The sequence below is a fragment of the Cibotium barometz genome, chromosome 4 (assembly GCF_041138505.1).
Source record: "Cibotium barometz isolate CiBa-2024 chromosome 4, ASM4113850v1, whole genome shotgun sequence".
NCBI lineage: Eukaryota > Viridiplantae > Streptophyta > Polypodiopsida > Cyatheales > Cibotiaceae > Cibotium > Cibotium barometz.
Window position 1 is genome coordinate 63,587,873 of NC_141049.1, and position 27,549 is coordinate 63,615,421.

Consider the following 27,549-nt stretch of genomic DNA (forward strand, 5'->3'; position numbering starts at 1 on the left):
GAGCTCATCTAATGGCCGCCCGGGCTCCTCGGCACATAAGTGTGTGTATATCTCATCCGTGTACACGGTGTTAGTCTCGCTCGTAAAGGTATAACGAGTGTGTGTGGAGACATGTCCCAATGGAGCGGTGCTGAACTGAAATGTGAGAGTGAAGGACAAGATAGCATGATCCACTGCTACTCCAACCGGCCTAGTGCCTACCATAGAATCCTAAAAAGAGGGAATGAGATTGGGCTGAGCCATAACATAGTCCACTGTACTAGCACCATGCCGATGTGGAAAGCTAGTGAAACCGCCCGCTGTCGGGAATCTCTGTAGACCATTCAGGATGGCCAATCCATGTGCAGTCCCCATGTCTATCAAATACGGCCCATACATTGTATGTTCCTCATCCTGTGAGAGTCTAGATAGGCCCATATCCCTAACATCAAGCTCCCTAAATATCTCCTCTGAGGTATCATAAAATACTGTCTGGTTATGGGCGGTCCTGGCATTGAAGTCCCCTAGGAGAATGATGTCACCATCCTTGGAGAACTCACAAATGTCATCATCCAAAATAGAAAAGGGAGACTGCCCGCTAGGTGATGCATACACTGATGTACTAGGAGCAAAATAGCATATAGCAATGTAGAGATATCTGCCCGTCTCTGCCCTCAGTCTAACCCACATGTACCTAGCGTGCTCATCTCTGCGGACTATATGTATCAGTGGCTGCAGCTTCTCTTTAAACAATACTGCCACTCCTCCTGAGCCCCGTCATCTATGCTCTGAACGAGTCTCGTGTCTACAAGCCGTCTCCCATGAGTATCCACTAACATGTGGCATGGACTGTCCAGGAGCTTGATTCGTCTCACAGTAGAAGATGATGTCCCTCCCAGTGAAACTATCCTCAAAAGCCCCTACATCAAGGCGTAGAGATCCATTACAATTCCAAGTAGCAACTTTGAGTGTAGTCCCATAGGTCTCGCGCCGTCATGAAGAGCGCCTCTCCATAATCACCACTCTACCATCTCTATAGAAGGCCACTTTCCCCTTCTCTCGAGCTGCCCTTATCTCGAGCATAACTTTTTTCATGTGGGCAAGTTGCGAGAGTGTGAGGTCATCTCCAAGAAGTATTCCCGTCTTCTTGAGTGTAGGACGTCTCTTCAAGAAGTTCTTCTTCGCTTCCATGGAGGGGAAACGAATGATAAGTGCTCTCTCCTTAGAAGACTCGCCACTACCTTCTCTCTTCTTTCCCACTCTCCATGCCTTTGTGTGCGTGGCTTCAATGTCCATCATAGAGAAGAGCTCCTTGGTTTCCCGTTCCGCATCATCACGGTCTTTTAGACCGGACACTCGTACATGTAAGGCCCGGGTCTTTCTCCTTTTCTCCTGTTCAAGGGTCATGTTAATGATGGTGGGAGTGGGGATGGGTGGCGATTCTTTACCTTTCCCTTTCTTGGCGACCTCGATCCATTTCTCCGCCTCGTCCATCTTCTTTTGTGTCTCTGTGATCACCTCCACCCATGAAGATGTCTTCTCTTTATGTTGCTCCTCCTCCTCACGAATGATCCTCCTTTGTTCCTTGATGGTATTCAGCTCTTCAATAAAGGAGGGCTGAATTTTTCCATCCTCAAGCTTGCCTTGTGAAGTGGCTTCCAACTCCTTTTTGAGGGTTGAGATTTCAGCCACTTGACTTTTAGCATGCAATTTGGCCTCCACTAGTTCCTCCTTTAAGGCTGAAATCTCAGCCCCTCTTGCTTGGATGTTCTCTCTTCGAGCTCTTGGATTTTGTCAAATCCCTTCTCGAGTTTGGAGAGGCGGTTTATGATTGCGGTAACGGAAGAGTCGACCATCTTCTTGTTTTCTTTGATAATTGTGCTGAGCTTGTCCTCCACCTTCACGAGCTCCTCTTTAACTCCGGTCTTGGCCATGACTTTTTGCAGTACTTCCCACAGCCAATGGACTGGAAATTGATCCATGACACCTGCGCGCAGCGTGAAATAGCAGCAGCAGGGGGAGAGAGAGAGAGAGAGAGAGTTCTATTAACGTCTTCAGAAGGCCAAAATGACCTAGGAGACCAAAAGGTTACATCATATCCATGAGGTACATCATCCTGGGTACAAAATAGTAATAAAGAAAGATAACAAAAATCTAGAACTATAAAATCTGATCTAGGTACATGAGCAGAGAGCTCTCATATCACCCTAATACATCCCTCATGGGCCACTGTGACATGGTGCTCAAGGTGGTAAACCTGAGCCAATGCGTTAAGGTCCTGCGATGATGGGAGATGATATTAAACGTCTACTAAAGACACAATGGGCCTATGAGACCAAAGTGATACAATAATGTCCATGGCATATCTCATCATGGAACGGAAAATAAAATAGAAACATAACAAAACTATGTTAGCAGTCATCTCCTGTCTGTACAGTCAGGGCCATTGTTGTGGGTGTGCCATCCCGGAGCCTTTTCTCATTTTTCCCCATTTTTTCCATATTTCTCCCTTATTTTTCTGGTCGTGGGGGGCTGTATTTTCCTGGCCGACTGGTTTTTTGTGCTGCCCAACTCATCATGGCCGACTGGTTCTTTACCCCAGTTGTGGACATGAGGCAGCATGTTGGCTAATTTAGGACTGGCCAACTGGTGCCATAGGTTGGTATAAATACCCTAGCCCCCACCTCCTACCTTGTATCGTTTTCATGTGTATATAGCAGAGTTCTCACACATCTCTCCTGCACATCTGCGTTGCTCTTTTGCACTCAGTTCTGCATTCAGATTCAGGCTGGTGGTTCTCCTGAGTGTGCTTCTTCTTCAGCGTATCCTCTTTTGCACTCAGTTTTCTGTCTCATATCCACTGCCTATTCCGACATTGTATCATAGCTCCAGGTAGCTTGAAGCTTGGAGATATTATAGAGCTTGCAGGACTGCTGATTTCTTGAAGACCTTGGAGAGCTTGTGGGAGATTTGGAGAGCTTGCGGGACTGCTGGTTGTTGGTGCTGATTGGAGCTTGATCGGGCATACGGGACCTAAAGAAGTGTGGAGAAACAAGTGCAGCCTCTTCTTCATTTTTTTCCCACCCACCCTCCTCTTACAAGACCAAAGTAACCCCCTCGAGATGGCAGACTTGCTTGAGATAGCTGAGAGGCACGTGAAGATCCTTACTCTCCCCACATTCGACAGTTGGACGAGACGAACTACGGCATCTTGAAGGAAACTTGTTGAACACCAGTCGACCAGCCTTGTAGAGAAGCCAAAAGGGGTTGCCTGCTTCAAGGGGGAGAAAGAAAGAAAGATATATTAAGCGTCTACTAAAGACCCAATGGGCCTATGAGACCAAAGTGGTTCAATAATGTCCATGGCATATCTTTAATGGAATGGAAAATAAAATAGAATGAAAACATAAATATAGCTATCTCAATGGGGTGATACAAAGTTGTCCATGGAAACTTGTCATGGAATACTAAGAACATAAAAACATGGGAGCAACATCAGCTCCGAGTAGATGGTATACCACTTTCCAAAATGTCAAGCATGGGGTTGACGAGTATGGCCGAGAGGTCTCCCTCAGCTATGTCACGTGGAAAGGTAGCTCGATGGCGGTGGAGCATGTCCTGGATCTGGAGCTGATGAGGTGATCGTGGCTGACGGGGGGGTCATGGGCGTTAGGCACGCTGGAGTGCAGAGGCTCGGTCCGAGGTAACTCCTCTTGAGCGAGGTAGGTCCAGAGCAGCTCGTGGAGGGTCCACAAGATCCACTATGTCGGTTTCCTCCACCTCCTGGGTCCGGAAGAAATTGGTGATGGTTGGCTGCCGAGGGAGGGGGCGGGGTGGCTGGGGCCTGTGTCTCAAGAAGGTGTCCCTGTGTCTGCGGAGCTCAAGTAGGAAGAGGCCCAGGCAACGCTGGTCCTGGAAGTCAATGATCCTGGAGAGTGGACCGAATCCCTCACGAAATAAACAATGAAACCTCCCGTGGATCTCATAGTATTCTGGGCAGCGGCATATCTAATGCTCCATCGTCTCAACCTCTGTGTGGCATAGTCGGCAGATCCTCTCCTCTTTGGGTGTCTGTACGAGCTTCTCGGCTCTGAAGATGCGCTCAGCTCTACCTGTCTCCACTCTGAGGCGGTGGGAAGAAACCCGTATCTGGCCAATCGCAATCCACATGGCATGGGACATGTGAACACTCAAGTAGCCCGGCTGCTGGATGAATTCATCCTTGGTGAGTGTGAGGAAGTGGTCTCTGTAAAAGTGCATCTTCGTGGGGAGCTCCGGGGCTGTGATCCATGTGCAATGTGTGTAGAGGCTAAGAAGATCTGACCGGATAACCCGGTTGGTATCCTCGTGAGAGGGCGGAAAAAAGAAGAGTCCAAACTGTACTGAAGGGGGGGGTAGGCGGTCCATGTAGAGCCCGTATACTGAGAACCAAGTGGAAACCAGTGCATACCATACTCCAGAGTGCCCCTCAAGTGCTAGCTGTCTAGAGGACGCCAGGGCAAGCCTCGGGTACCTGTGAGGATCCATGTGATTGATGCCATGAAGGTACGTGACTGTCTGGAAGAGTGCCTCCACTGCCATCGGGACTGTAACAAACTCCACGTGGATAATTTGGTGTGGGACTGATGGTTTGCTGCGGATCATACGGGAGAACATCATGACTTGGGGCCTCTCAACTCGTTGCCAATCCTCATCGGATAAATCTGGCCCCTAGAGAGCTGCTCCATACATCAAGGTTGGTGTGACGAGGGTGTCAAAAAGCTAGCCCTTCATCTTGGGCTCCTGGAAATGTGCTTGGAAGCACTGCCGCTCAAGTAAGCTCAAGGCTGCTGCATATCCCCGCGTCACTCTGGCATGTGCTGCGGGAAGCATGGTAAAGCGTGGGCCATTGAAAGTGACACCAAGGCAGACATAGGATGAGACAATCTCCACAGGATCCCCTCTATATGTGAAGCTCAATCTGGGGCGGGAGGTATTGAAGACCATTACCTTGGTTTTTCCAAGGTTAACAGAGAGGTCCCGCTGAGTGCAAAAGTCATGTAAGGCATCCAACTGTCTCTGAAGCCCTGCGGGCTGAGTCTGAGAGGAGGACGATGTCATCTGCATAAAGTAGTATGGGGATCAATATGCTTGCCAGTGTGGGACCAGCCCCGCCTACTCCATCAATGAAGCTCAAGATCTCGTCAATGTAGAGGCCGAAAAGAGTGGGTGATAGAGGGCAGCCCTGTTTCACCCCAATGGTGCTGGAAATCTCCTGTGATGTACCTTCTAGGGCTCTCACTCGTCCGGTGTGACGGACTCATAGACAGCGACGATGCTCCAAACCATGTCAGATGGGACTTCGATCTCTTGTAGACGGTGTAAGAGGCGGGCTGGGGGTACAATATTAAAAGCTTTGCGGAAATCCACAAAGTAGCAGTAAATCCTATGGTGTAGTGCTCTACCCTCCTTGATGATGGCACGGAGGGTGAAGATGTGGTCAAGGGTAGAGTAGCTCCTCCGAAAGCCAGCTTGTCCTGAGGCTCTGCATCCCTGGCTCTTTGCAAATGAACTAAGCTCCGCCTCTAGCATTGATCCATAGAGCTTGGCCAATGTGTGGCCAATAATGATCCTCCTGCAGTTATTAGGATCAAGTGGATCTCTGGCTTTGAGGATGGGGGTGATGGTGTTGGTGGACCAAGAGGGTGGAAATCCTTCACAAAGGTCTGTATTGAACATGTAGGCTAGTAGGGGTGCTAGGGTAGCATGGGCATGCGAGATGTACTCGGCAGTGAGTCCCTCATGATCTTGGGCTCGCCCATTGCGTAGTCTACGAATGGCCTTGAGGACCATGTCCTTTGTGAAGAAGGTGGAGGTGGTGGGGCGGGGGTTTGGTGGTGGGGGTAGGGGTGGTTGATGGGGGATATGATAAGAGGGAGCGTGCATAGGAGTGCCATGTGTTTGGGCAGGTGATAGGTGTGGGAGGGCGATGTTCTCGGAGTTTCCTCCATGCCTCTTTGCAGTTCGGTCCTAAGAAAAGTTGGTATAACTCATCCGCTTTCCGAGCATAGAACTCCCGTTTCTTGCGTCGGGTGAGCCGTTGAGAAATCCATTGCGCTTGGCGCTTCGTGATTTGCCCAATCCGTACCTCATGCTTAAGACGGGAGCGTGTGGCCCGACGTTCATCATCATACCAACAGTTGTGGGGCATGGAACCGCAAGGTGGCTTGGCGGTAGACCACTGCGTGCATATGAAAGAAGCTGTGGCGGATGTGTGGAGTATGGTGGTGAGTTGTGTTGTGAGGGTGGACCCTGTCCATAGTCAACCAGCTCTCCCAAGCCGTTTTGCATGCCCAACTGACACTTGTCTCAAGCCCAGGATGTTCCACCACCAAAAACAGCTGGAAAGGGGAGCACCTAGCTGATTTTGGCCCTCCCCTCCCAGAATAGCAACTCGTGGAGCTTTTTTGGCTTGATTGGCTGCCCACCTTGAGTAATGGCCAAGTTTTTTTTAAAATTGGTCCTTTTGATGTGAACATTTTAAAAATTGTCCTCCCAAACTGAAGTGTATGTGAACACTTTATAATTTGTCCGCCCAAATTAAGTGTATGTGAACACCTGCACACATAAACCTTAGTATAATAAAATATAAGCTGTAAATTGAGTTTGGGGTCACTTACCACCTGCAAAACACATAAGACCACGGCCTTAGTCCCAAACAGGTGTGCACACATGGGTCCACAAGGTTTCCAGCGTCCCCAAAGCCCATGGACAATCACAAGCAGAAATACCAGGCATTGTCCAAGCAGTCAAGACAAGTCATTCATGCATGTCAAAACACATACAAATGCTTCATGCATAATATTCTGGATTCCATCTCCCATGTTATTCATCTTGTACCAAACTCTTCTCGGGCACCGCCCATACAGGTATAAAGAATGCTCACCAAGGTGTCCACCCTTCCATGAGACTTCATCAACATGCTGGGAACTCTCACCAGGGTATCCACCCTTCCATGAAGCCCTGCCACATGTTCTGAGTCATGCCAAGAACTCACATCAAGATATCAATCCTTCCATGGATCCCTTCCACATGTGACCAATCATGCCAGGAGCTCGCATCAGGATCTCAATCCTTCCATGGAGTCCTTCCACAAGTACTAAACCATGCCTGGAACACACACTAGGGTCTATACCTACCCTTCCATGGTGTTCCTCCACATGTGTATAGTGAGAAATATGACATCTCCCCGGCTTCTAATCAGTTGTCTACAATTGAAAAGTGGCTAAATAAACCTATAGAAGATCCGGATAATCCTTGATGTAGTCTTCATCCACCCATTTCACATCCAGAGCGGGGTAGTTCTTAAACTTAACAAGGAACCTGCGGATAAGCCGGCCACCAATAGCTTTCCGTTCCTCATGAAACACAATCTGTTCCAGTTGAAGTACTTCTTCAAGCTCATCAATTTCGAGTGGTTCTCAATAATTTGCTCAAGCAGCTCAGGACCCACATATTACTTGAGGAGGCTAACATGAAAAGCATTAGGTATGCGCCAACGATGTTTATCTGCAGCTTTCTTATGCTGTTCCCGAGTTCTTTGTATGGTTGTCCGTACTTTTGAGAAAGCTGTATCCAGATCTCTAGCATACTCATCCGCAACAAAGATTTCATCCTTTGTTCGAGGATAGGTGGAAGCACCACCTTGTCATAAACAATCTCAAAGGGTGCTTTCCCTGTCGAGATGTGCACCGTATTGTTATAAGCAAACTCCACAAGAGGCAAGTACTTCTCCCAATCTGATTTCCGCTCAGCCACATAGCATTTGAGCAAATCAAGTACAGCTGAATTTGCAATTTCACTCTGCCTATCTGTATGAGGATGATAAGTTGATGAAAAAATCAGTTTTGTGCTCATATTATCAAATAAAGCCCGCCAAAACAAACTTGTGGTTCTTGGATCCTGATCTCCTACAATAGTCTTAGGCATACCATGATGCTTGAAAATCTGCGCCAAGAATATCCTCACCGTGCGCTCAGGCTTAATATTCTTTCGCATAAGAATGAAATGAGCCTGCTTGCTAAACATGTTAACTATGGTTTATATGGCGTCATTCCCTTGCTGTGTTTTTGGCAAATCCATGATAAAATCCATTTGTGGTTCTTGGATCCTGATCTCCTACAATAGTCTTAGGCATACCATGATGCTTGAAAATCTGCGCCAAGAATATCCTCACCGTGTGCTCAGGCTTAATATTCTTTCGCATAAGAATGAAATGAGCCTGCTTGCTAAACATGTTAACTATGGTTTATATGGCGTCATTCCCTTGCTGTGTTTTTGGCAAATCCATGGCTATGGACTCCCATGGCAGATCCGCAACAGGCAACGGTTGACGCAAATCGGGTGCTTTATGCCCGTCAAACTTCACCTTTTGACAAACCATACATTCGCGCACATAAACATCTATGTCTATGCGCATGTTTGGCCAGAAAAAGTACCTCTCCAAAGCTTGCATGTGGCAAGAATTCCTCTATGCCCTACATATGTCGGTGCATGGCATTCATCCATCACCTTAACCCGTAAATCCTTATGCACACATAAGCGATTTTGCATCATCAAATATCCATCTCGTATGCAGTAGTTCGGGGCTGAGATGCCCTACTGTAAGTCCGCTCATACAAGCTGAAAATCATCATCCAAATCATACGAATTTAGCATATTTGAAAGATCATGATGATGAGCAACAATGATAGCATGTACATGTAGAAAGAGCATCTGCCACTACAATTCTTTTTATCAGGTGTATGCAAAATCTGAAAATGAAACATAGAGAGGAAATTTGCCCATCTCATATGCTTCTCTGATAGCATGTACATGTAGAAAGAGCATCTGCCACTACATTCTTTTTATCAGGTGTATGCAAAATCTGAAAATGAAACATAGAGAGGAAATTTGCCCATCTCATATGCTTCTGTGATAGCATGTACATGTAGAAAGAGCATCTGCCACTACATTCTTTTTATCAGGTGTATGCAAAATCTGAAAATGAAACATAGAGAGGAAATTTGCCCATCTCATATGCTTCTCTGATAATTTAGTTTATGTCAAAAAGTTGTCACATTCACTTTGCACTGTAGTGCATGGTGACAAGTTGGCTCATCATTATCAGTGCAACATTGTACAGTATTAGTACCTTTTAGGATGATATTTGTCCTACAACGTGACCCCATTGAAATCCTCAGTCCAAGATAAGTCAGGTACGAGCTACGTAGGTCATTCTCAGCCTTAGACAATCAGTCAGTCAGTCCAAGCCCCTTAACCCACTTGAAGAGACGCAATCATGCATGTAGAGTCAGTAGAAACCTTAGGGTTTGCATTAGAAAGCACTCTGCATATTGCATATCATTCATCCATTGCATATAGTTCATTGTAGAAGCCTTGAAATAGCATCTGGCAGCCTTAGAATATTTATTAGGATTTATCTGGCATTTTTCCCATAATTCCAGCATGTAATATCATTTATTTAGCATGCATCAGTCATGGAGAATAAAATAGCTACATTCGGCCAGCCCTTCAGCCAACCGACTAGCACCTAGCACTCATATAAAGGATTGCCTTTGCACCATTCATTCATATCATATCATATCAGAATTCAGCAAACAAGTCTCAAGCGTTGGAGCCTTCAGCCTAAGGACATCAACGATTGAAGATTCAGCATCTACAGCATTCAGCCTTCAGTCCCTTTTGCGTTTTCAGCATACATATAGTTTTCAGCATTCATATCTTCATCGTTTTGCTACAGCTACTTGGTGAAGGTAAAACTCAGTAGTCATATTCATTTACAGCATTCATACATAGCCTAGAACAGTCCCAAACAGCCCCTACCTCAGCCTTAGATTTGCAGCCCTTTCCTCATTCCATTGGGAAGAGTGCATAGGCTTGAGATTGACATCATTGGTGCTTCTAGAGCCGTGTACAGTTCAGCCCGACTCTTGGTCTTCCTAGATCTTGCGTTTGGCTTATTGTTAGTCCACCATCAATCTCTTCAAAGATAATAAAACAAATAGTATTCCGGTAGCAAGATAGGGGGCCCTTCAGTGGGTAATTCGGGACCCCATACGGTGTACAGCGTCCGTCTCTCGACAAGGGAACTTCATGTGCGGATCAGGGGGCTTAAGGACAGTGACAATGTAGAGGAGGAAGCCAAAGATTTATACACACGCATGGGCATTTCAAGGCCTACACACACGGGGGCTTGGAGAGTGGGCAAGAAAGACAAGAATGGAGGAGAGAGCTTGAAGGAGAGAGCTCTCATTTTACGCTTTCCCACCTTGGAGGCCAAGAAGGATTTCTTGGCCAAGTGCTCCGCCCTTAAGAAAACGAGCATCTTTTTAGGAGATGACCTCACCTTGGCACAGCTAGCACATATGAGGGAGTGCATGCCGGAGATTAGGGCAGCCAGAGAAAAAGGGAAGCTAGCATTTTACAGAGGAGGCAGAGTGGTGATACTAGAGAGATGCACCACCTGACGGTGCAGGACCTATGGGGACCAGTCTGAGACTTGCAGTATGGAATTGCAAGTCAACGGAGCATTGAGACTGGATGTGGGGGCCTTTGGGGACAGCTTCAAAGATAGGGACATCATCTTCTACTCGGAGACACATCAGGCCCCAGGCAACACATTACTGAGAGTGGTGGGATACAGATGGGAGACGACTTGTAGACAGGAGGCCCGTTCGAAGCATGGTGGTCGCGGATCCGGAGGAGTTGCAGTTTTTTTTAGAGAGGAGCTTCAGCCACTCATCCATGTTATGCGCCGTGATGAGAGCGCGAGGTACATGTGGGTCAGAGTGAGGGCAGATGAGGGTAGACCCCTATACATTGCTATATGTTACTTTCCACCCAGCACATCTCATTATGCAGCGCCCAAGGGGCAATCTCCATATATGATTCTAGATGAGGACATATGGGAGTTCTCCAGGGAGGGAGATGTTATCATCCTTGGGGACTTTAATGCTCGAACAGCTCAATACCAGACCTCCTTCTTTGACACTTCGGAGGAGATGTTGAGAGAGATAGATGTGGAGGAGATGTGTTTGACCCGGAGATCACAGGATGAGGTGGAGTGTACTGAGTATGGGAGATACTGTTGGAGATGGGGACTGCACATGGGCTGGCCATTTTAAATGGCCTAGAGAGGTATCCACTTGCCAGTGGCTTTACTTGCTTTCCACACAGACATGGGGCCAGCACAGTGGATTATGTTTTAGCCTCGCCAACCTTCATCTCGAGTATCCAGGATTTTGCGATTGGCCCTAGGCCCATCGGAGTTACGGTGGATCATGCACTTCTCTCCTTTACGGTGGATTTCCACTACAGCACCCGCCAGGTTGGGCAGTCCTCCTATCACCCGAGATATACCTTCTGTAGAGAGACTGATGGAGTATACACCGCAGAGATCTACAACTTGTTGAGTGCAGAGGATCCACACAGGTCATTAGCAGAGCTCACACAGATCCTGACAGAGGCTTTACATGCAGCTGCAACGACGGCCTTCCCACACGCAGCCCACAATATGACCACGTCCTGGGAGCATGCCCCAGAATAGTTGGTATGATGATGACTGTAGGGAGCTCGGAGCCCGGCTACAGAGAGAGGTGGCCACAGGTGTTACTACATATAGACAGTCACGCATCATCTTCCGATCCCTCATTCGGCGGAAGAAGAGAGCATTCTTAGCTTGGCTGGAGAGAGACATCTTTCAATTGTTTTTGAGTCAGGATTTTCTGGGGAGGCCTGGAGATTGCTTAGAGTGCACCCCCTGCCTTCGGCCATAACCTCTCCAGATACATGGGGCGAGTATGCAGCCTCCCTCTACACAGTACCAGAGTAGCCACCACTACCGAACCCTCTAGAGCCTTGTCCACCCACTTCTACCTTCTTCACAACAGAGATGGTGAGGAGGACCATCAACAGATTGCATACAGGGAGGGCACAGGATCATGAGGGCATTGTAGCCGAGCATTTCATACATGCTAGAGATATGATTGCAGACTTGCTAGCTCTCATGTTTAATAGAGCCATGTGTGGGGGGTTTCTTGGGACTTGGAGTACTTCCACGATTGTGCCGGTACTCAAGTCTGGAGATCCGAGCCTGCAGACTAACTACCGCACCATTATGATTGGTCATTTGCTGGCCAAGCTATATTCCTCTACTCTTGAGCGAGAGGATGTGCTCACAGGTACAGTTTCAGGAGCCATGCACTAAGCTGTGGCTTTTTGACACGTTGGTCACATCGGCTATGCTATATGGAGTACAGATCTGGGGGCCTAGCCTAGATCGTCACAGTCGTTCAGGACGCACATACGATGGATGGAGATCGATGGAGAGACCACTTGTGTCCATGATCTCCAGGATGATTCGGGCTAAGGCCTCGGTACCCCATGAGATTATCCGAGCCGAGATGGGAGCACCACCGATCGTAGTAGAGGCTCTTGCCAGATCAGTGTCCTTCATTCATAGCACCCTGGAGCTTCCCCGGCACCAGTATGCACGACTTGCTTTAGAGTCCTCTCATTAGCTAGCCATGGAGGGAGACACTTCATGTTGGTATGCGCAGATAGCATCCTGGTTCGAGCTCCACGGGTTCAGCTTAGACAGACTTCCAGCCTTCCAGTACTCTCTGGAGGCACCCTCTCTCACCTTGACACATTCTGAGATTAGTAGAGTCATCAGACAGGACCTCATTCAGTTGGACACTAGGAGGACATGGCTAGAGCCCTCACAGGAGTTGGGGACGAAGATGGCTTTCTATAGAGACCATCTTCTCCTCACCTCTGAGGATGGCTTTATACTTAGACCGAGCTACATGGATACTCATATGGCTCATGGATTGAGGTGCGCCATTCGGGAGATTCGCACCTCCTCACATCAGTTAGTGATAGAGACACGCAGATTTAGAGGCATACCTCCAGGGGACAGGATTTGTCAGATTTGTTGGATAGAGCTAGAGACGGAGGAGCACTACATCTGTCGCTGCACAGCATATTATGAGATTTGAGGGCGCTACCATTGCCTTTTCAGAGAGGGATTTGGACCACTGGCTAGAGTCATGGACTATTGTGATCAGCGATGCTTGGGTTTTTATCTCCTGGAGATCCGCAGGCTCAGAGAGTCCATCATCAGGAGTAGACGCCCGACTGGTAGGGAGTCCACACAGAGACAGATTACTGACTTCTTTAGAGGGACTACCCAGGAGGACACACAGCCGACATCCCAGCAGCGAGCACCGCGTGGGACTCTAGTTGAGAGAGCTATCCAGTTGGGTAGATCTAGACTCCCGAGGGTTCGCGGATCCTCACATCGGAGACGGTACCTACACCGGAGGATTCAGAGCATCATTGGGAGGCATCGGGCTCGCCCGACCAGGCATCTCACTATGGCAGATATCCAGGACATCCGGCAGAGACCCATGCTAGAGCTCCTAGGATGATTACGACTCCAACCATATACTGTTGTACTCACTGTCACTTTTGTACTCTCCCATATTCATGTATTCATGTATCCATGTACTCATGTACTCATGTACCCCATTTTGACTAGTAGCATTAGCTTCCCACTCTCCCTAGTTGGTGCTTCTGGATGCCCCCCCTACTGATGTATTGTGGGGCTAGATACTTAGTTCTTTCTTTTCTTTTCCAGACAGTGTATCAGATGTCACATAGTTGTAACTTTGGTCTCATAGGTCACTTTGGCCTTTTGAAGACGTTAATATAACATTTCATTTCATTTCATTTCATTTCTCTCTCAAATCTCTTAAAGTTTGAAGTCTTAAAGTGGATTGCTAAACTCGCAAAACTCAGGATACAGAAGACGGTGTGAGCATTTGTGTGATAGGATCCTCAATTACGAATGCTTCCGCTGCATGTTACATTGGTATCAGATTCAGCTTGTCCACACACACCGTATCCTAGCGTGAGGGCATCCTTGAATGGTCTGATTGCATTCCGGCACGACCACTGACTTCAACATCATGTCTACAGATGAGAGTACTCATCAGCCAGAAGAAGTCTCCCCCGAAGGAGACCTTGCTCTTCCGACTACAGCAGACACCATAGCTCTACTTAGAGCTCAGAACCAGCTTCTTATGGAGCGCCTCGAGCTCTTGGAGGCAACAGCAACACGTCCTCCTCCGCCTCCAACAACCCTTGACTACATCTCCCTCTTCTTTCAGATGGAAGAACAAAGAAGAGGAGACGAGGCCAGACAGAGAGAAGAAAAAGCAGAAGCAGAAGCAGAAGCAAGAAAACAACAAGAAAAAGCAGATAGGTGGGACTATGAGGAAGCCCAATGCAGGATCAAAGAAGACCGGCGTCAGGCTGAACTCGTCGCTTGGGAGCACGAACGAGAGCTCTATCGAGAACGTATGTTACTCGAGTACCAAGGGGAAAAGGAGGCCATGCATCTTAGATACCAGCATCTCTCTTCAGCTTCCCTAGCCTCAAGTGCCACCAACAAGTAGTCCGCAGCATCAACTACTGTCACCAATTGGCCGACCATTTGGTCCATCTCCAGATTTGTGTCTCGTTCACTTGAGACCAGGACGGTGTCTCAAGTGAAGGGGCCAGTATCTTAGCATAACATGGACGGGAGCCAGACTGGTGCCACCCGTGTGTTAGCAGGATGGTATTATATGGACGGGAGCCAGACTGGTGCCACCCGTGTATGACCAAGACTATGTTCTATCCATGGGATTGTCACGCCATGGAAGAGCCAGTATTTGTGCCGTGTCTTGCCTATGGGACTGTCACTCCACAGGGAGGCTCGTGCCTGGATATGTGTCTTACCTATGGGACTGTCACTCCATAGGAAGACCGGGATTTATGTTTTTTTGTCGTGCCATCATTGTGCCCGACAGATGTTTAGTACTTGTTCCATGAACGGGAGATATGTCCATGATACTGTTTGCACATGCATTCATGTTTTGCATGTTTGGAACTGTTTTCGCATGACTTCTATTTTTGTGTTTGCCTGTTTGACGTGCCACTTTGCTCTGTCTTCTGGCGAGTTTTGTTGCGTGTGAACAGGTGGTAAGTGTATTGCACTTGTTTATTTTATAGTATTCTTTTTAACCTTTGTTTTTATAAGGTTGCAGGTTCACACTCATTAATGAGTGGACACCCTCCCCAAATCTTACTTGGTGTCTTTGGCAGGGTGGGCACCCACGTTTTAATCATGAAGGGTAAAGGGAACTCCTTGTGTGTGGGGGTGGGTGCATGGCCACCTACCCACCCCCCACCTTGGAACTCGCCGCCTCCATGCAAGGATGTGTGCTCTCTCCAACACCTACAAAGGAGCGACCACCTCACCAGCTTGGGGACGACTGTGCAGGCGACCATCCTATCATCCTCCTCTCCCTTGCAGGCGGCTGCGCACCCCTTGCTGGTGGCTGCGCTCCTCTCCACAGGCGGCTGCTCTCTCTCTACACAGGCGGCTGCCCACTTTGCAGGCACGTGGTTGCGCTCCCCTTGCAGGCGGCTACAGCGCACCCCTTGCAGGCGGCTGCGCTCCTCCCCTTGCAGGCGGCTGCGCTCCTCTCTTTGCTGGCGGCTACATTCCTCTACAGGTGGCTGCGCCCTCCTTCACAGGCGGTTGCATCCCCAGACCTCCACAGGTGGCTCCGCCCAGGCCTTCTCTCCACTCTGCAGGTGGCAACGCTCAGATCTCCAGGCGGCTGCGTACTCTTCCCTCTTGCCAGTAAGCTGCTGCGCCCTGGTGTCCATCTCTAGCAGCTGCACTTAGATGCCTCTGGTACTTGTCTTCCACTAGCGTGCTACAAGTAAGTGGATTGAGATTTAAGTAAAGGACTTTGATGTAAATCTGATAAGGGATACTCTCTAGTACTAACACCCGTTCGGTGCTGGGTAGTCCAAGCTTCTGGAGAACCACAGTCCATGGGTGCTGAGATCAGGAGAGCCAGGCGTTAGTACGGGAGCGCCTGTTTGTGTGTGGTACTGGAACACCAGTGGGGTGCTCTCTGCGGATTCCAGTGAAGGCATTGTACCGTAGAGACTAGACTACTCAAGTGGACTGCTCTCCTTCGAACATCTACTTGGAGTCTCTTGTTTGGTAAATGTATTCATCTCAGTTGTACATGGACATCATCTGGTTCATTGAACCCATGGAGCATTGTATCTTTTAAATACTCCCAATAATATATCATATATTGAGGGGGGGGGGGGGGGGGGTTCGGCCCGTTCCGGCCCCAGTGGTAGTGTCCATTGATCAACATCTTATTTCATTTCAGTTTTCAGTTGTTATTAAGTTGTCCATTCAAATTGTGATATTTAAGTTGTGCTATTACGCGTGTGGGTGTCCAACGGAGTCTCTTCTCACTTGACGGGATCGGTTTCATTGGTATCAGAGTACGGTTATTTTCCTCTTCTTAGTAGGGAAACGAACTTGTGTATTGGACACCCCGCTTCTAGCACACTTAACACAATGGACAGCCAAGGCAACCCTTTGGAAATGCCTAATTCGAGGGGCCCATCAATGGCCTCGCGTGGTTCTGATGCTTTACAAGGAAGGCACAAGCCCCTTGAGAGGGTAAATGATAGTGATTCAAGGGGACAACTGTCTCGAGGAAAGACAGTCATGCAAGAAGAAGAGCCTGATGCAATGAGGGCTGAGTTGGAGCATATGAGAAAGCTTTTGCAGGCACAAGAGCAAGAGCTGAAATTTTTGCATGAAGATCCTCATGTGCAAAGTGCCATTGAAGCAAGGAAAGCCGATGCAATGGTAGACGTGACTCGAGTTCATGGCACGGGAAGTGGGCAAGAAGCCAAGGGAGTTGGTAGCAAAGGTGACATCAAAGAGCGGGAAGATGGAGAGCTGAAATTCAGAAATCCACCTCGCTTGAAGCATGGAGATCCCGCATCTCAAAGGTTGAGGTCATTTATGCAAAAGGAAGAGGTGACAGTCACCTCTCGTCATGCATCTTCTCCACAAGGCACAAAGGCTGACAGGTATATGTATGCTAGTGCTCATGGAGGGCATGATGGTCACATGCATTCAAGACATGTATCCCATGGAAGGGGTGACAGGTCTGTCACTAGAAGAGCTTTGTCTACTGAGTTGTCTCATGGAGAGACATTGCCTTACGCAGGAAAGTCACATGCATCTGATTCTCAAGTTCGTGGAGCACATGCCACCGTGCTTCATGAAACTTCCATGATGGCCCATGGAGCCCATGCAGATAGGGCTGCCCCGAAACATACTTTGCAACAGCTTATAGCCTCTGCTCTTGCTACGGAGCAATTGGTGCTCAAAATTAAGCAAGATCAAGGCGGTTCCAAGGGCAAAGACAAGGCTGTCCCAAATCTGCAAAAAGGTGGACAGCCACCTAAAAAGAACTTCCGGGAGACCCAGAAGGAAGGTAAAGCTGAAAATACCTCATCTAAAGATCAAGGGCCAAAAAAGAACAAATTTGGCTTAACCCCCGAGCAAAGGGAGCAATATGCCAAGGAGGGAAAATGTTTTTCTTGTGGCAGCAAAGAGCACATGTTTCGACAATGCCCTGACCGCAAACCAAAGCACAAGGACAAGCAAACCAAGGCTAAGGTGCATGCAGTTCCTGATGTGCAGGGAAACACAAAACATGATGCAAAAGAGCGGATGGTATGCAAAGCATGGGGTCAAATCAAGGATCAGTCCGCTTTATTCATGGTTGATGATTGTGCAACCTATAACTTCATCTCTATTCAAATGGCAGCTGCCTTGGGTATTGAGGTTGAGAACATGGGACCTCAGAGTGAAGCAGAAGCTGCCTTTGTTGGTAAAGAGGTGCAGGTTACCCCACTGATAGGGAAGTTGCGCATACATACCCAGGGTTACCTTGATAATGAACATTTCTTAGTTGCACCACTTAATGGATGTGATGTATTGCTGGGCAAGCCATGACATCATAGGCTTGACCCCCGCAAAGAGTACAAAACCAACATGATTTCTTTTATGCATGCATTTCATTGATGCTGCCAAAGAAGGGGATTCCATCCCACTTGTATCTCACATCCATATTAATAAAGCAATGAAAAAGAGTCTTTCTGCGTACTTGGTTTTTGTTCGTGATAGCATTGTACCAAGTCATCAAAATGTGGATGCTATGACTTACGATAGGCTTAATTTTCTTCATGTATTCAACGATTGTTTTGCTGATGCATTGCCAGGTGAATTACCTCCCCAAAGGTCCGAAGATCATCGCATAGATCTTGTGCCAGGCAGTTCTCCACCCAACAAATCTGCATACCGTGTGAGTGCCGCACAACAAGAAGAGATCATGAAGCAGATAAATGAGCTTTTAGAGAAAGGTTTGGTTCAGCCTAGTTCCTCACCTTATTGCTCTCGCATGCTTCTTGTTAGTAGTAGAGCTATGGCAAAATTTCTAAAAAATTAACACATAAATCGTTTTTATTCATAATATGAAAAGAGGAAAACATTCTCATTATAATCATGGAAAATTTGATTTTTATGTTTATGCATAAATAGTTAATTAGAAAAAAGAGGAATTTCTAGTAATCCATTTTTATGTTAAAAGAGTAATCCCCATGACAATGGAAATCCATGTATTCCCGCATGTGTGTGGACTATAGAGCTTTAAATAAGTTTACCATCAAGAATAGATTCCCAATCCCGCATATTGATGACATTTTGGATAAGCTTGATGGCTCGGCTTGTTTCAGCCGTCTGGATTTAAAGAGTGGTTATCACCGAATACGAGTGGTGCCACAAGATGTCCATAAAACTGTATTCAGGACAACTTTTGGATTATATGAATTTTTGGTGATGCCTTTTGATCTCACCAATGCTCCTGCCACATTTAATCCTATGATGGGTCCAAGAAGAAATGGAGTAAGCCTAAGTCGGTCATCTCAAACTCCTTTGATAAGGTAGCCTTCGTCACTGCTATGTGCTCCACATGATTGCCAGTGAGAATGAGATCATCCACATAAAGGATAACCAACGTGCCAAAACCGCGTTCCCAAAAGAGATACAAGTTAGGATCTGCAATTGATCTTTGAAACCCTGTCCATAGAAAGAAAGAATCAATCTTCTGATTCCAAACCCTTGGAGCCTACTTGAGACCATACAAGACCTTCCGCAACCTGTAAACCATCCCCTTTGATCTTGGAACCTCAAAGCCTGGAGGTTGCTCAAGATACACCTCCTCCTGTAAGTCACCATTAAGGAACGCAAATTTGGCATCCATCTGATATACGGGCCACTGCTGACAAGAGGCAAGGGCAAGAACTGTCTGAGTCGTGGTCATCCTCGTTGTCGGTGCAAAGGTATCCTCATAGTTGATGCCAGGCCGCTGAGCACAACCCTTAGCCACAAGTCTGGCTTTGTGCTTGTCCACCGTCCCATATGACGTATACTTGGTCTTGAAGACCCACTTGACACCAATAACTGACCGTTTTGACGGCCTCGGAACCAACTCCTCCCAAGTTTTATTCTTCTCTGTGGCATCCAGTTCCACTTGCATGGCTTTCCTCCAAGTCTCCTGAGAAAGAGCTTCCTTCACGGAAGTCGGCTCTTTGTCCCGAATGATACGAGACATCAAAGCATAGTTTACCTGTAAGAGCTCCGTTGAATGACTTTTGTCACAAACTCTATGCGATCTTCGAGGTCCGTCCTCTGTGATCCACTTGGAGGGAAGCTCCATAACACTCGACTCCCGAAGGGTGTCTAATAACCACCTTGGTACTCGAACAAAATGTGAAGCCTCCAGTTGCTGTTGGGGCTCATCTCCGGCCTCGGGCTCAACCTCTACAACTGACTGAGGCTGTCTAGCTAGAACAATAGACTGGGAATCATCCTCAGAATAATGAGGTTTTCCAAGAAGCGACAGCTCATCAACAGTGGAAGCTGGAACGTGCTCATCAAAGACAACATCTCTGCTGACAGCAACCTCGTTCCGCTTCGGGTCATCAACCTGTGGCCTTTAGAAAGAATTATATCCCACAAATACAAGCTTATGGGACTACGAGTCAAGCTTCCCTCTCTGCTTCTTTGGAATGTGAACATAGTCATCACTCCCAAACACACGGAAATGGGAGACATCTGGTTTCTTGCCAAAATAAGCCTCAAATGGAGTCATCTTTGGTACTGAAGTCGTGGAGATCGGTTGAGGATATGGACAGCCGTAGCCACAGCCTCTCCCTAAAGTGGACGAGGAAGATCATGATGCTCCAGCATCGTCCTCGCCATCTCCACCACAATCCGGTTCTTTCGCTCAACCACTCCATTCTCTAAAGGCGAACCTTTATTGGCTAGCTCCCGCTTGATGCCATGTTTCGCACAAAACCGAACAAAAGCATTGGAAGAGAATTCTTCTCCTTTGTTAGCCCGAAGAGTCTTCACTTGCAATCCAGACTCCTTCTCCACCATAACATGCCACTCCTTGAACTAAGCAAAAGCTTGGTCCTTCGGGGAAAGAAAATAAACCCATGTCCAACTCCAAAGGTTTCGAAGCCCGCATAGTAGCCTGAAAAGATTCCTTGTGTTGATTACCACGAATGCAAGAACTACAGCGTCCCTGCCTACTGCCAACAATAAGCAAGCCATCCACCATCTGGTCCCGGAAAGCCCGCCACAACGCATCCACATTCAAGTGGCCAAAACAGAAGTGCCACAAATCACTGATCTGAGTGCCTGTTAGAGAAGAGAGTGCTGAGAGTTTGTAGATACCATTCTCCACTCCGCCTTCCTATACAACCTAGCCCGATTCTTTGTCCGGTAGAGCAACAAAATGCTCCTCAAACTCTACCCGGAAGCCAGTCTTGCCAACCTCATGCACTGACAATAGATGAAAACCAAGTGCTGGAACGTAAAGAACACGAGAGAAATGCTTCCCCCCTTTGCCATCAAGAATAATCTCCATCCTGTCCTCACTATGAATCGGTATAGTGGAATTGTCGCCAATAAAAATGTGACCTGACTACCATTTAAGATCCTGTAATAACTCTCGGGAAGGAGTCATGTGCCTGGAAGCACCACTATTGTGAATCCACTCTCGAGAATCTTTGGTGGTGAAACCAACTGCCTTCTTGCTCGAAGAAGATGAAGCATCTGAGTCCATAATCCTTAAGTGCACAAAAGCTGGAGTCTTGGCAGTTGAAGCTGAAGAATCAGCACTCTTCTCGATACTCCGCTAAGGACATTTCCTCCAATAGTGGCCTTTCTCACCACAATTGTTATAGGTTCGCTCGGCCTTCAGAGTATCACGCTCTAAATCGGACTTCTTCTGAGTAGACTTCTCCGATGAAGACTTCCCTTTGCCCTTATGGTTGTTGTTGGTACGGCCTTTCGACCATAGTTTCCACGAGTTTCGGAAACGGGGGTGCGGAGCACGGCGGGAAACGGAGTTTCGGAGTTTCGGCCTTCGGGAAGAAACGAGGAAACGGAGTTTCGGTTTTAGGGTTTAATACATACATATATAATTAATAAAAACATTACAAAAGCTTGAAAAATACATCTTTGCTCAAGTTCAATGTCAAAGACTCAAATGATAGATCAAAATTCAGAAATGACAACTGTAGGCTCAAGGCTCAAGTCTCAAAAGAGTCAATACAAAACAAGATCGATCATCTATCATCCATCATCCATAATCCCTATGTATAGACTATAGTAAATACAAAACATGATCAAAAAATATCCATGTGGCTGGCAGGCTGGCAGCAGCTGTTGGCATGACAAAATCCTAGAGCTAAGTGCTCCAAAAATCACTCATCAAGATCATCCATGGAGGAGTCATCCTCCGACTCATGAGAGTCAGGCTCAGATGAAGAAATGGTAGGATCGTGGTCCTCTGCCTCTGCTGAAGTGGAAGCGATGGATCCCCCCCTCTGCCTCTGAGAATGGGTGGTGCAGCGGGTGTTGTGGCTCGGCACTGTCAGCTCCTCATAAAGCAAGGTGTACATATCACGCTCATTCCGTGGGATCTCTGGGATGAACCTCTCCCTCCCGATGTCGATCTTATCCACATTCACCTGCGAAGGCTCCGGATGTTGGGCATTCCTCTCAAGGAGCTGGAGGTTGCAATGACAAAACACCAACCGCTCTAGCTGAGCGGTACTCAGCCTATTCCTCTTCTTTGTATGGAAGAGGGCCCAAGTGCTCCAATTCCTCTCACATGGACCCGAACTGCAATCCTGTGAGAGCACTCGAATGGCGATGCGTTTCTGTTATTGAAATGCACATACAATTAGAAATTAGAACTAAGTGGAAACAAGAAAGATGCACATTGTACAGTGTACTATGTAAACTGTAGTTAAGGGTAGTGAATTACCAGCGTGGGAGCACAATTTCCATACTTCTCCCACCATGAGACAGGCTGTAGCTGAGTCTCTCGAAGCTTTGCAGTCTCTCGACCAAAGCTCCCTGTCTGGTTGCGAAAGGCCAAGAGATCATCCTCTATACATTTCAGCATGTGCACATTACCAGATGTCAAGTTCCTCATGTATGTCATGAAGCCTTCTTCTAGCTCCTCGTTCTCGTATTGCTCCTCATCTCGCCACAAAGGATGCAATACATGTGCTACTGCATGAATCGGCCTGTGAAACCAATCCCATCGCCGATTCCACACAGCCTTGATTTCATCAACCCTTTAGAGATCAAACCATAAGATAAAAAAGGACAAAAAACAAGAGTCAAGAGTCGAGACCAATGTAAAGACTCAAGAGTAAAATAAAGATAAGAAGTAAAGCAAGGGTAGCCATGACTGAGGAGACTTACTGCTCTGCTCTCAAGTAGTCTTGCTTGTTGAGAGCCTCCCCAATCTTGTCCATGTACTCGTATAAAAGGCCTAGAGTACTGCCCTCCATGTCTGTAATGCGTAACACTGTGTAGATGGGGTTGAGAGTTTTGATCAACCCCTCAACCTCTACCCACCACTCCTCTCACATGACATCACGCACAAAAGCTCTTGCCTTGGGGCTCTCTCTCTCATCCCACTCTAGCCATTCATTTGAGTAGACAGTGCGTACCAACTCTGTGCAGACTCGCAGGCGTCTCTCAAGCACAATGAACACGTATGCAAATCTGGTGGCTGCAGGCTACAGTAGCTCAAGAGTGCTATAGGCCCGATACATGCTCAAGACTTTTGGCCTCTTCTTCACAAACTTCACCATGCTTCGTGCGGTGCAAAAGATGGCTTCAACCCATTGTATTTGACCTATGTCCTCAATCAATAAGTCGAGGCTATGTGATGCACAAGGGGTCCACACAATGGCTGGAAATTCATCCTCTAGCATAGAGCCCATAGACTTACAATTACTTCCATTATCTGTCACCACCTGCACAACATTCTCAGGCCCAACTTGCACTATAGCCTCCCTTATATGTGTCCAAATAAATGCACCTGTAACTGTGAGACCTGGGAGGGAGGCATCAATGGCTTTCAAAAACATAGTGCCTTTGCAGCATGACGCCAAAACATTGTATACATTTCTCCTGCGTACATCTGACCACCCATCACACAATACAGTGCAGCCATACTTTTTCAATGTTTCCTTCAAGGGCTCTAGCTGCACTTCTATGCATGATTTTTCCCGCTTTAGCTCTCGTGTCCGCAGAGCCTCAGATGTAGGGCCATCCCACTCGCATCCAATGCGGCTGATGGCCCTCATGGTCTTCCTCCATTGATTTGTCTTGGCCACATGAAAGGGAATGGCACACCGTATGAACATCCGGGTGAGCTCCCTAGTTGCCTCTGCAATTGCTTGCTTTTGAAATCTTGCTTGGATGCTAGCCCTTTGTACAGTATTTATTGGAGGGGTGTCTTGTGAATGTGATACATCACCTGGCAAAGGAGTCCTCCTTGCATGCACACCCGACACTGAGGTAGAGGAGAAATCTGATCCTGTGTCTCTGCCTCTGGCCCTCTTTGCTGCTGCTGCTTGACTTGAACCAGCTTCATGCTCTTGACCACCCATTGCTCTAGATACTTCCTCTTCGGGAATGGCCAAACGCTTTCGCCTCCACATTTCAAGGCTTTTCCGAACATCTAGAGGAACAGAGGGGCATGGCCCTACATCTTTGTTTGGAACATGAGCAAGATGGTCCTTCACACGGTGACACTCCCCGTCAACCCACAATATTTACATCTCCATTTCCTGGAGCCACCAGATCCTGCATAACCCCCCACTTGCTCCACATGTTGCCAAAAAGGATCCGGAGTCTGAGCCATGTTACTTAACTTACTTGTGCGGTTTGAGGTCGGAAGATTCGGAGAGATTCGAGAAGTGGGGGCTGTTTTTCTGGTCCTGCAGGCTGCGAGCAAGGTGCGACTCCTTCTTGCTTGGTAGAGCTTAGATGGCAAAGGTGGAGGCCCGAGGTAGAGGGCGTGGTAGAGGGCTGATGTGGAGGTAGAGGAGTAGAGGGCAAGGTAGATGGGTAGAGCAGCTCCAAACAGGCAGCGGAAACAAGGCGCAAAATGCCGGCGAAAGAGAGCACGCGGGTTTCTAAACCCTGGAAAAAATAACACCTTGGAAACGCCGTTTCCATTTCTGGAAACGTTTCCGAAACGTCAGAAACGGCGTTTCCGATGGATTCCTTTAAAAGCACAAGAAGCATGCGCATAATGGTAGAGGTGGCAGGCAACATTTGGGAAGCGTTCTCTCTCTCTCTCTCTTCTCCCCTGAGTGCTGTCCGTACAGCAGTGGCCTGTACCTCTTCTCCCCTGAGCGCTGTCCGTACAACAGGGTGGGCAGCAGATTCTTCTCTCCTGGCAACCTTTTTCCTCTTTAGCGCAGGCCGTACAGTAGGTACAGAAACCGGTTTTCCTTTCTTTCTCTCTCTCTTCAGCAGGCCGTACAGAGGTACATCAGCTGTTCAGCTCCCCTTATACACTGGCTGTACAGTGGTACAGCAGCGGGTCAGGTTCTTCTCTCTCCCTTGCACAGGCCGTACAGTGGTACAGCAGCTGGGCAGGTTCTTCTCTCCCCCTTGCACAAGCCGTACAGTGGTCAAATGGTCGGGCAGGTTCTCTCTCTTGCTCGGGCCGTACAATGGCAGGTTCTTCTCTCTCTTCACCACTCCCTCATGGCCATCTTTTTAGGGGCTGTTTTGGAGGTATCAAGGACTGTTTTGAGAGCTTTTCCGGGGCTTGGCACGGAGTTCGGGGCTGTGTTTGGCACCTTACCGGGCTCTTGTTGTTTCAAGGCTGATTTGTATTGGTTCTTGGTGTTTTTTGTACCTTGATCCTTGAGCAGGTGTTTGCTAAGGAAGCTTTGTGGAAAATCCGGTGCAGTATTGCACCCGCACCTTGGTTTGTTTATAACAGTTTATTCATTGGAATAAAAAAGTTCTTATGGGGGGCCAGCCGTTCTGGCTCAATGCTGTGTTTTGATATTGTTTTTTGTTATTTCCGTTGTGTTTTCATAGCTCTGTTTGGCATGTGAAGTGTCTGTCTATTGTTTTGGGTCCTCGATTGGTTTCACAATGTTTCTCACCCTCAACGAAGATGAAGATGATGAGCACCTCCCTTTGACGATGATGTTGATGAACTCCGCGCTTTGTCCGATGGTAAGCTCCACACCTTGTCGATCTTGTTGATGACGGTAAAGGTGAATCTCCAAGCTTGATGATGGTTGCCACCCTTCAATGATGATAGTGGATTGCCACCCTTCAATGATGGTGGAGAGGATACTCTTCAACTTGATACTCAAGAGGGGCTCGTGCTAGTGTTATACTAGAGGGGAGTCTTGCTTTTTGCTAAAAAGCTTACCCATGCTTTTGCTTTACCTTTTTCTCTTCGCTTTTGCTCTTTTTACTTTATGCAATAAAATACTACTCAAATATTGTCAATTTTTAATAAAGTTCTTGTGCTTTGCTTTTCTGGCTTTAGGGCTCTGCTTTTTGGTCCTAGAGCTGTTTTTTGAAAAAGTGGCTTTTTGCTTTTTGGTCCGGCTTAGTCTCCTCTTGCTAGTGGTGCTCCTTCACTGACGGTCAACACAATTTGACTTTTTTACTTTTCTCTGCTTTTTGACCAAATCTGGCGTTTTTCAATGTGCAAACCTTGTGGTCCCTGTCCTTGGCCTTCGTCTACCTGTCTTGTGTCCGGGCAAGGGTTCCATCATGTGAAAAGAACTAGGAGGGTCAAATAGTTACACTACATATCTCCTCTGAGAGTCCCCTAGGGCATTGACTCATATAAAGCAATAATGCCCCAAATCATGTATGATGGAATCCCAAGGATCTGTAGGCATTGTAGTAGGTGTTCACGTGGCACCATATCAAAGGCGTAGAAACCCACAAAGCAACAGTAGAGGCGTCGCCATCAGCCTTGGCCTTCTCAATGAGGCTCCTGAGCGTGAAGATGTGATCCAAGGTGGAGAAGGTCCACGTGAACCCTACCTAGCCTTGTGCTCTATGCTCTGCCAATGAGCTGAGCTCTTTCTCTAGCATGGATCCTTATAGCTTGGCCAAGGTATGGCTGATCATGATGGTTCTGTAGTTATTGGGCTCCATAGTGTCCCCAGCTTTGTGTATGGGTGAGATGATGTGTGATGACCAAGTCTGGGGAAAGCCTTCCACGAGTGCCTTGTTAAACATGTAAGCCAAGAGGGGTGCAAGGGTGTCGGCTGTATGTGATCGGTGCTCCGATCTAATCCTCTCGTGATCTTGGGAGAGGCCGTTTTGGAGTTTCCGGATGACGTGCTACATGTTCACACATCCCTCAAAAGTAATTGATGGGCTACTTTTGCAGGTTTTGTGCCATGCACCTTATTATTGATAGGCCTTTTTTTCATACCGGAGTCACCAAGATGGTTGGTACGTGACATCCCTCACTTGCTTTTATAGCTTGACAAAAGTTGCATCTCATGCATGAATTTTTGGGCCAGAATTGATTCATAAAAATTTGGAATTTTTGCAGGCAAAAAGCGGTCGTAACGACGATTTCAAAGCTGCTTTGAAAGCTCTTCGGGGAAAAAATAATGATATCACTCAAGAGCTATATGAGATAGAAGTAATGATTATTGTTTTTGGTTGCACGTTTGAGCTTTAGTTAGTTTTTTTTTTTTTTGGGTTGCTGTTTTATATTTCGAGAGAGAAAATTTGGCAACTCCTTTTTCCCATTGGCAACGTACAGGATGGTGTGGAAGCTCTGAAAGCACAGTCGGGTATCAAGTTGACAGATCTTTTCCAGCCTAAGTATTTGAAACCTCTTATTGTAAGCTTAAGACTCGAATGTGTTTTTATTGTGTGCTTGTAGCGATGTGCAGGCATATGTGATGTGTTTCCATGCGGTGCAGGTTGGTGTTGGGCTCCTTTGTTTACAGCAATTGGTGGGAGTCAATGCGCTTCTGTTCTATGCGAGTTCGATTTTTGAGTCTGCAGGTAAAAATTAAACACACGTGAATCTTCGAGTCTATGAGCGTCGTCGTGCTGAAGATTTTTGGGTCGCTTGTCACATCTCACTGCGTTTTAATATGCAGGCGTTTCAGCTGGTAGCTTAGCATCCCTTGCGCTTGCTGTTCTTCAGGTTCTGAGATCGATCATCATTTGTTCATGTAAAATTTTGCATTGCTTTT

At 47.3% G+C, this 27,549-nt stretch overlaps 2 protein-coding genes and 1 pseudogene across 5 annotated transcripts in view; 2 read left to right on the top strand and 1 right to left on the bottom strand.

The window, feature by feature from the left end:
* Positions 1-27,549, top strand: part of LOC147639494 (sugar transporter ERD6-like 4) — a 68,779-nt gene that overhangs the window by 39,549 nt on the left and 1,681 nt on the right. For 2 of the 4 annotated variants that reach the window (XM_086791922.1, XM_086791937.1), the window contains exons 8-13: positions 18,184-18,324; positions 26,724-26,788; positions 26,892-26,984; positions 27,108-27,188; positions 27,271-27,355; positions 27,454-27,500. In XM_086791922.1, the coding sequence (XP_086648048.1) occupies positions 18,184-18,324; positions 26,724-26,788; positions 26,892-26,984; positions 27,108-27,188; positions 27,271-27,355; positions 27,454-27,500 (512 nt within the window). The remainder of the gene's footprint in view (positions 1-18,183; positions 18,325-26,723; positions 26,789-26,891; positions 26,985-27,107; positions 27,189-27,270; positions 27,356-27,453; positions 27,501-27,549) is intronic. The other 2 variants (XM_086791930.1, XM_086791943.1) reach the window with 1 other exon arrangement.
* On the top strand, positions 12,189-13,451 carry LOC147639496 (uncharacterized; annotated as a pseudogene).
* Positions 21,644-22,963, bottom strand: LOC147639497 (uncharacterized). Its single transcript, XM_086791952.1, has 3 exons — positions 22,751-22,963; positions 22,305-22,620; positions 21,644-22,197 (listed from the first exon to the last, which is right to left on the bottom strand). The coding sequence occupies exons 1-3, from the start codon at positions 22,837-22,839 to the stop codon at positions 21,739-21,741; spliced, it is 864 nt and encodes a 287-aa protein (XP_086648078.1). The 5' UTR covers positions 22,840-22,963; the 3' UTR covers positions 21,644-21,738.

Excerpts from the sequence above, each read along its gene's own strand:
- LOC147639497 (XM_086791952.1), bottom strand. The coding sequence starts at position 22,839 with ATGGAGGGCAGTACTCTAGGCCTTTTATACGAGTACATGGACAAGATT. Across the intron at positions 22,621-22,750 it reads GACTACTTGAGAGCAGAGCA|GGTTGATGAAATCAAGGCTG; the intron begins GTAAGTCTCCTC and ends TGATCTCTAAAG. Across the intron at positions 22,198-22,304 it reads GAAATTGTGCTCCCACGCTG|AAACGCATCGCCATTCGAGT; the intron begins GTAATTCACTAC and ends TTTCAATAACAG.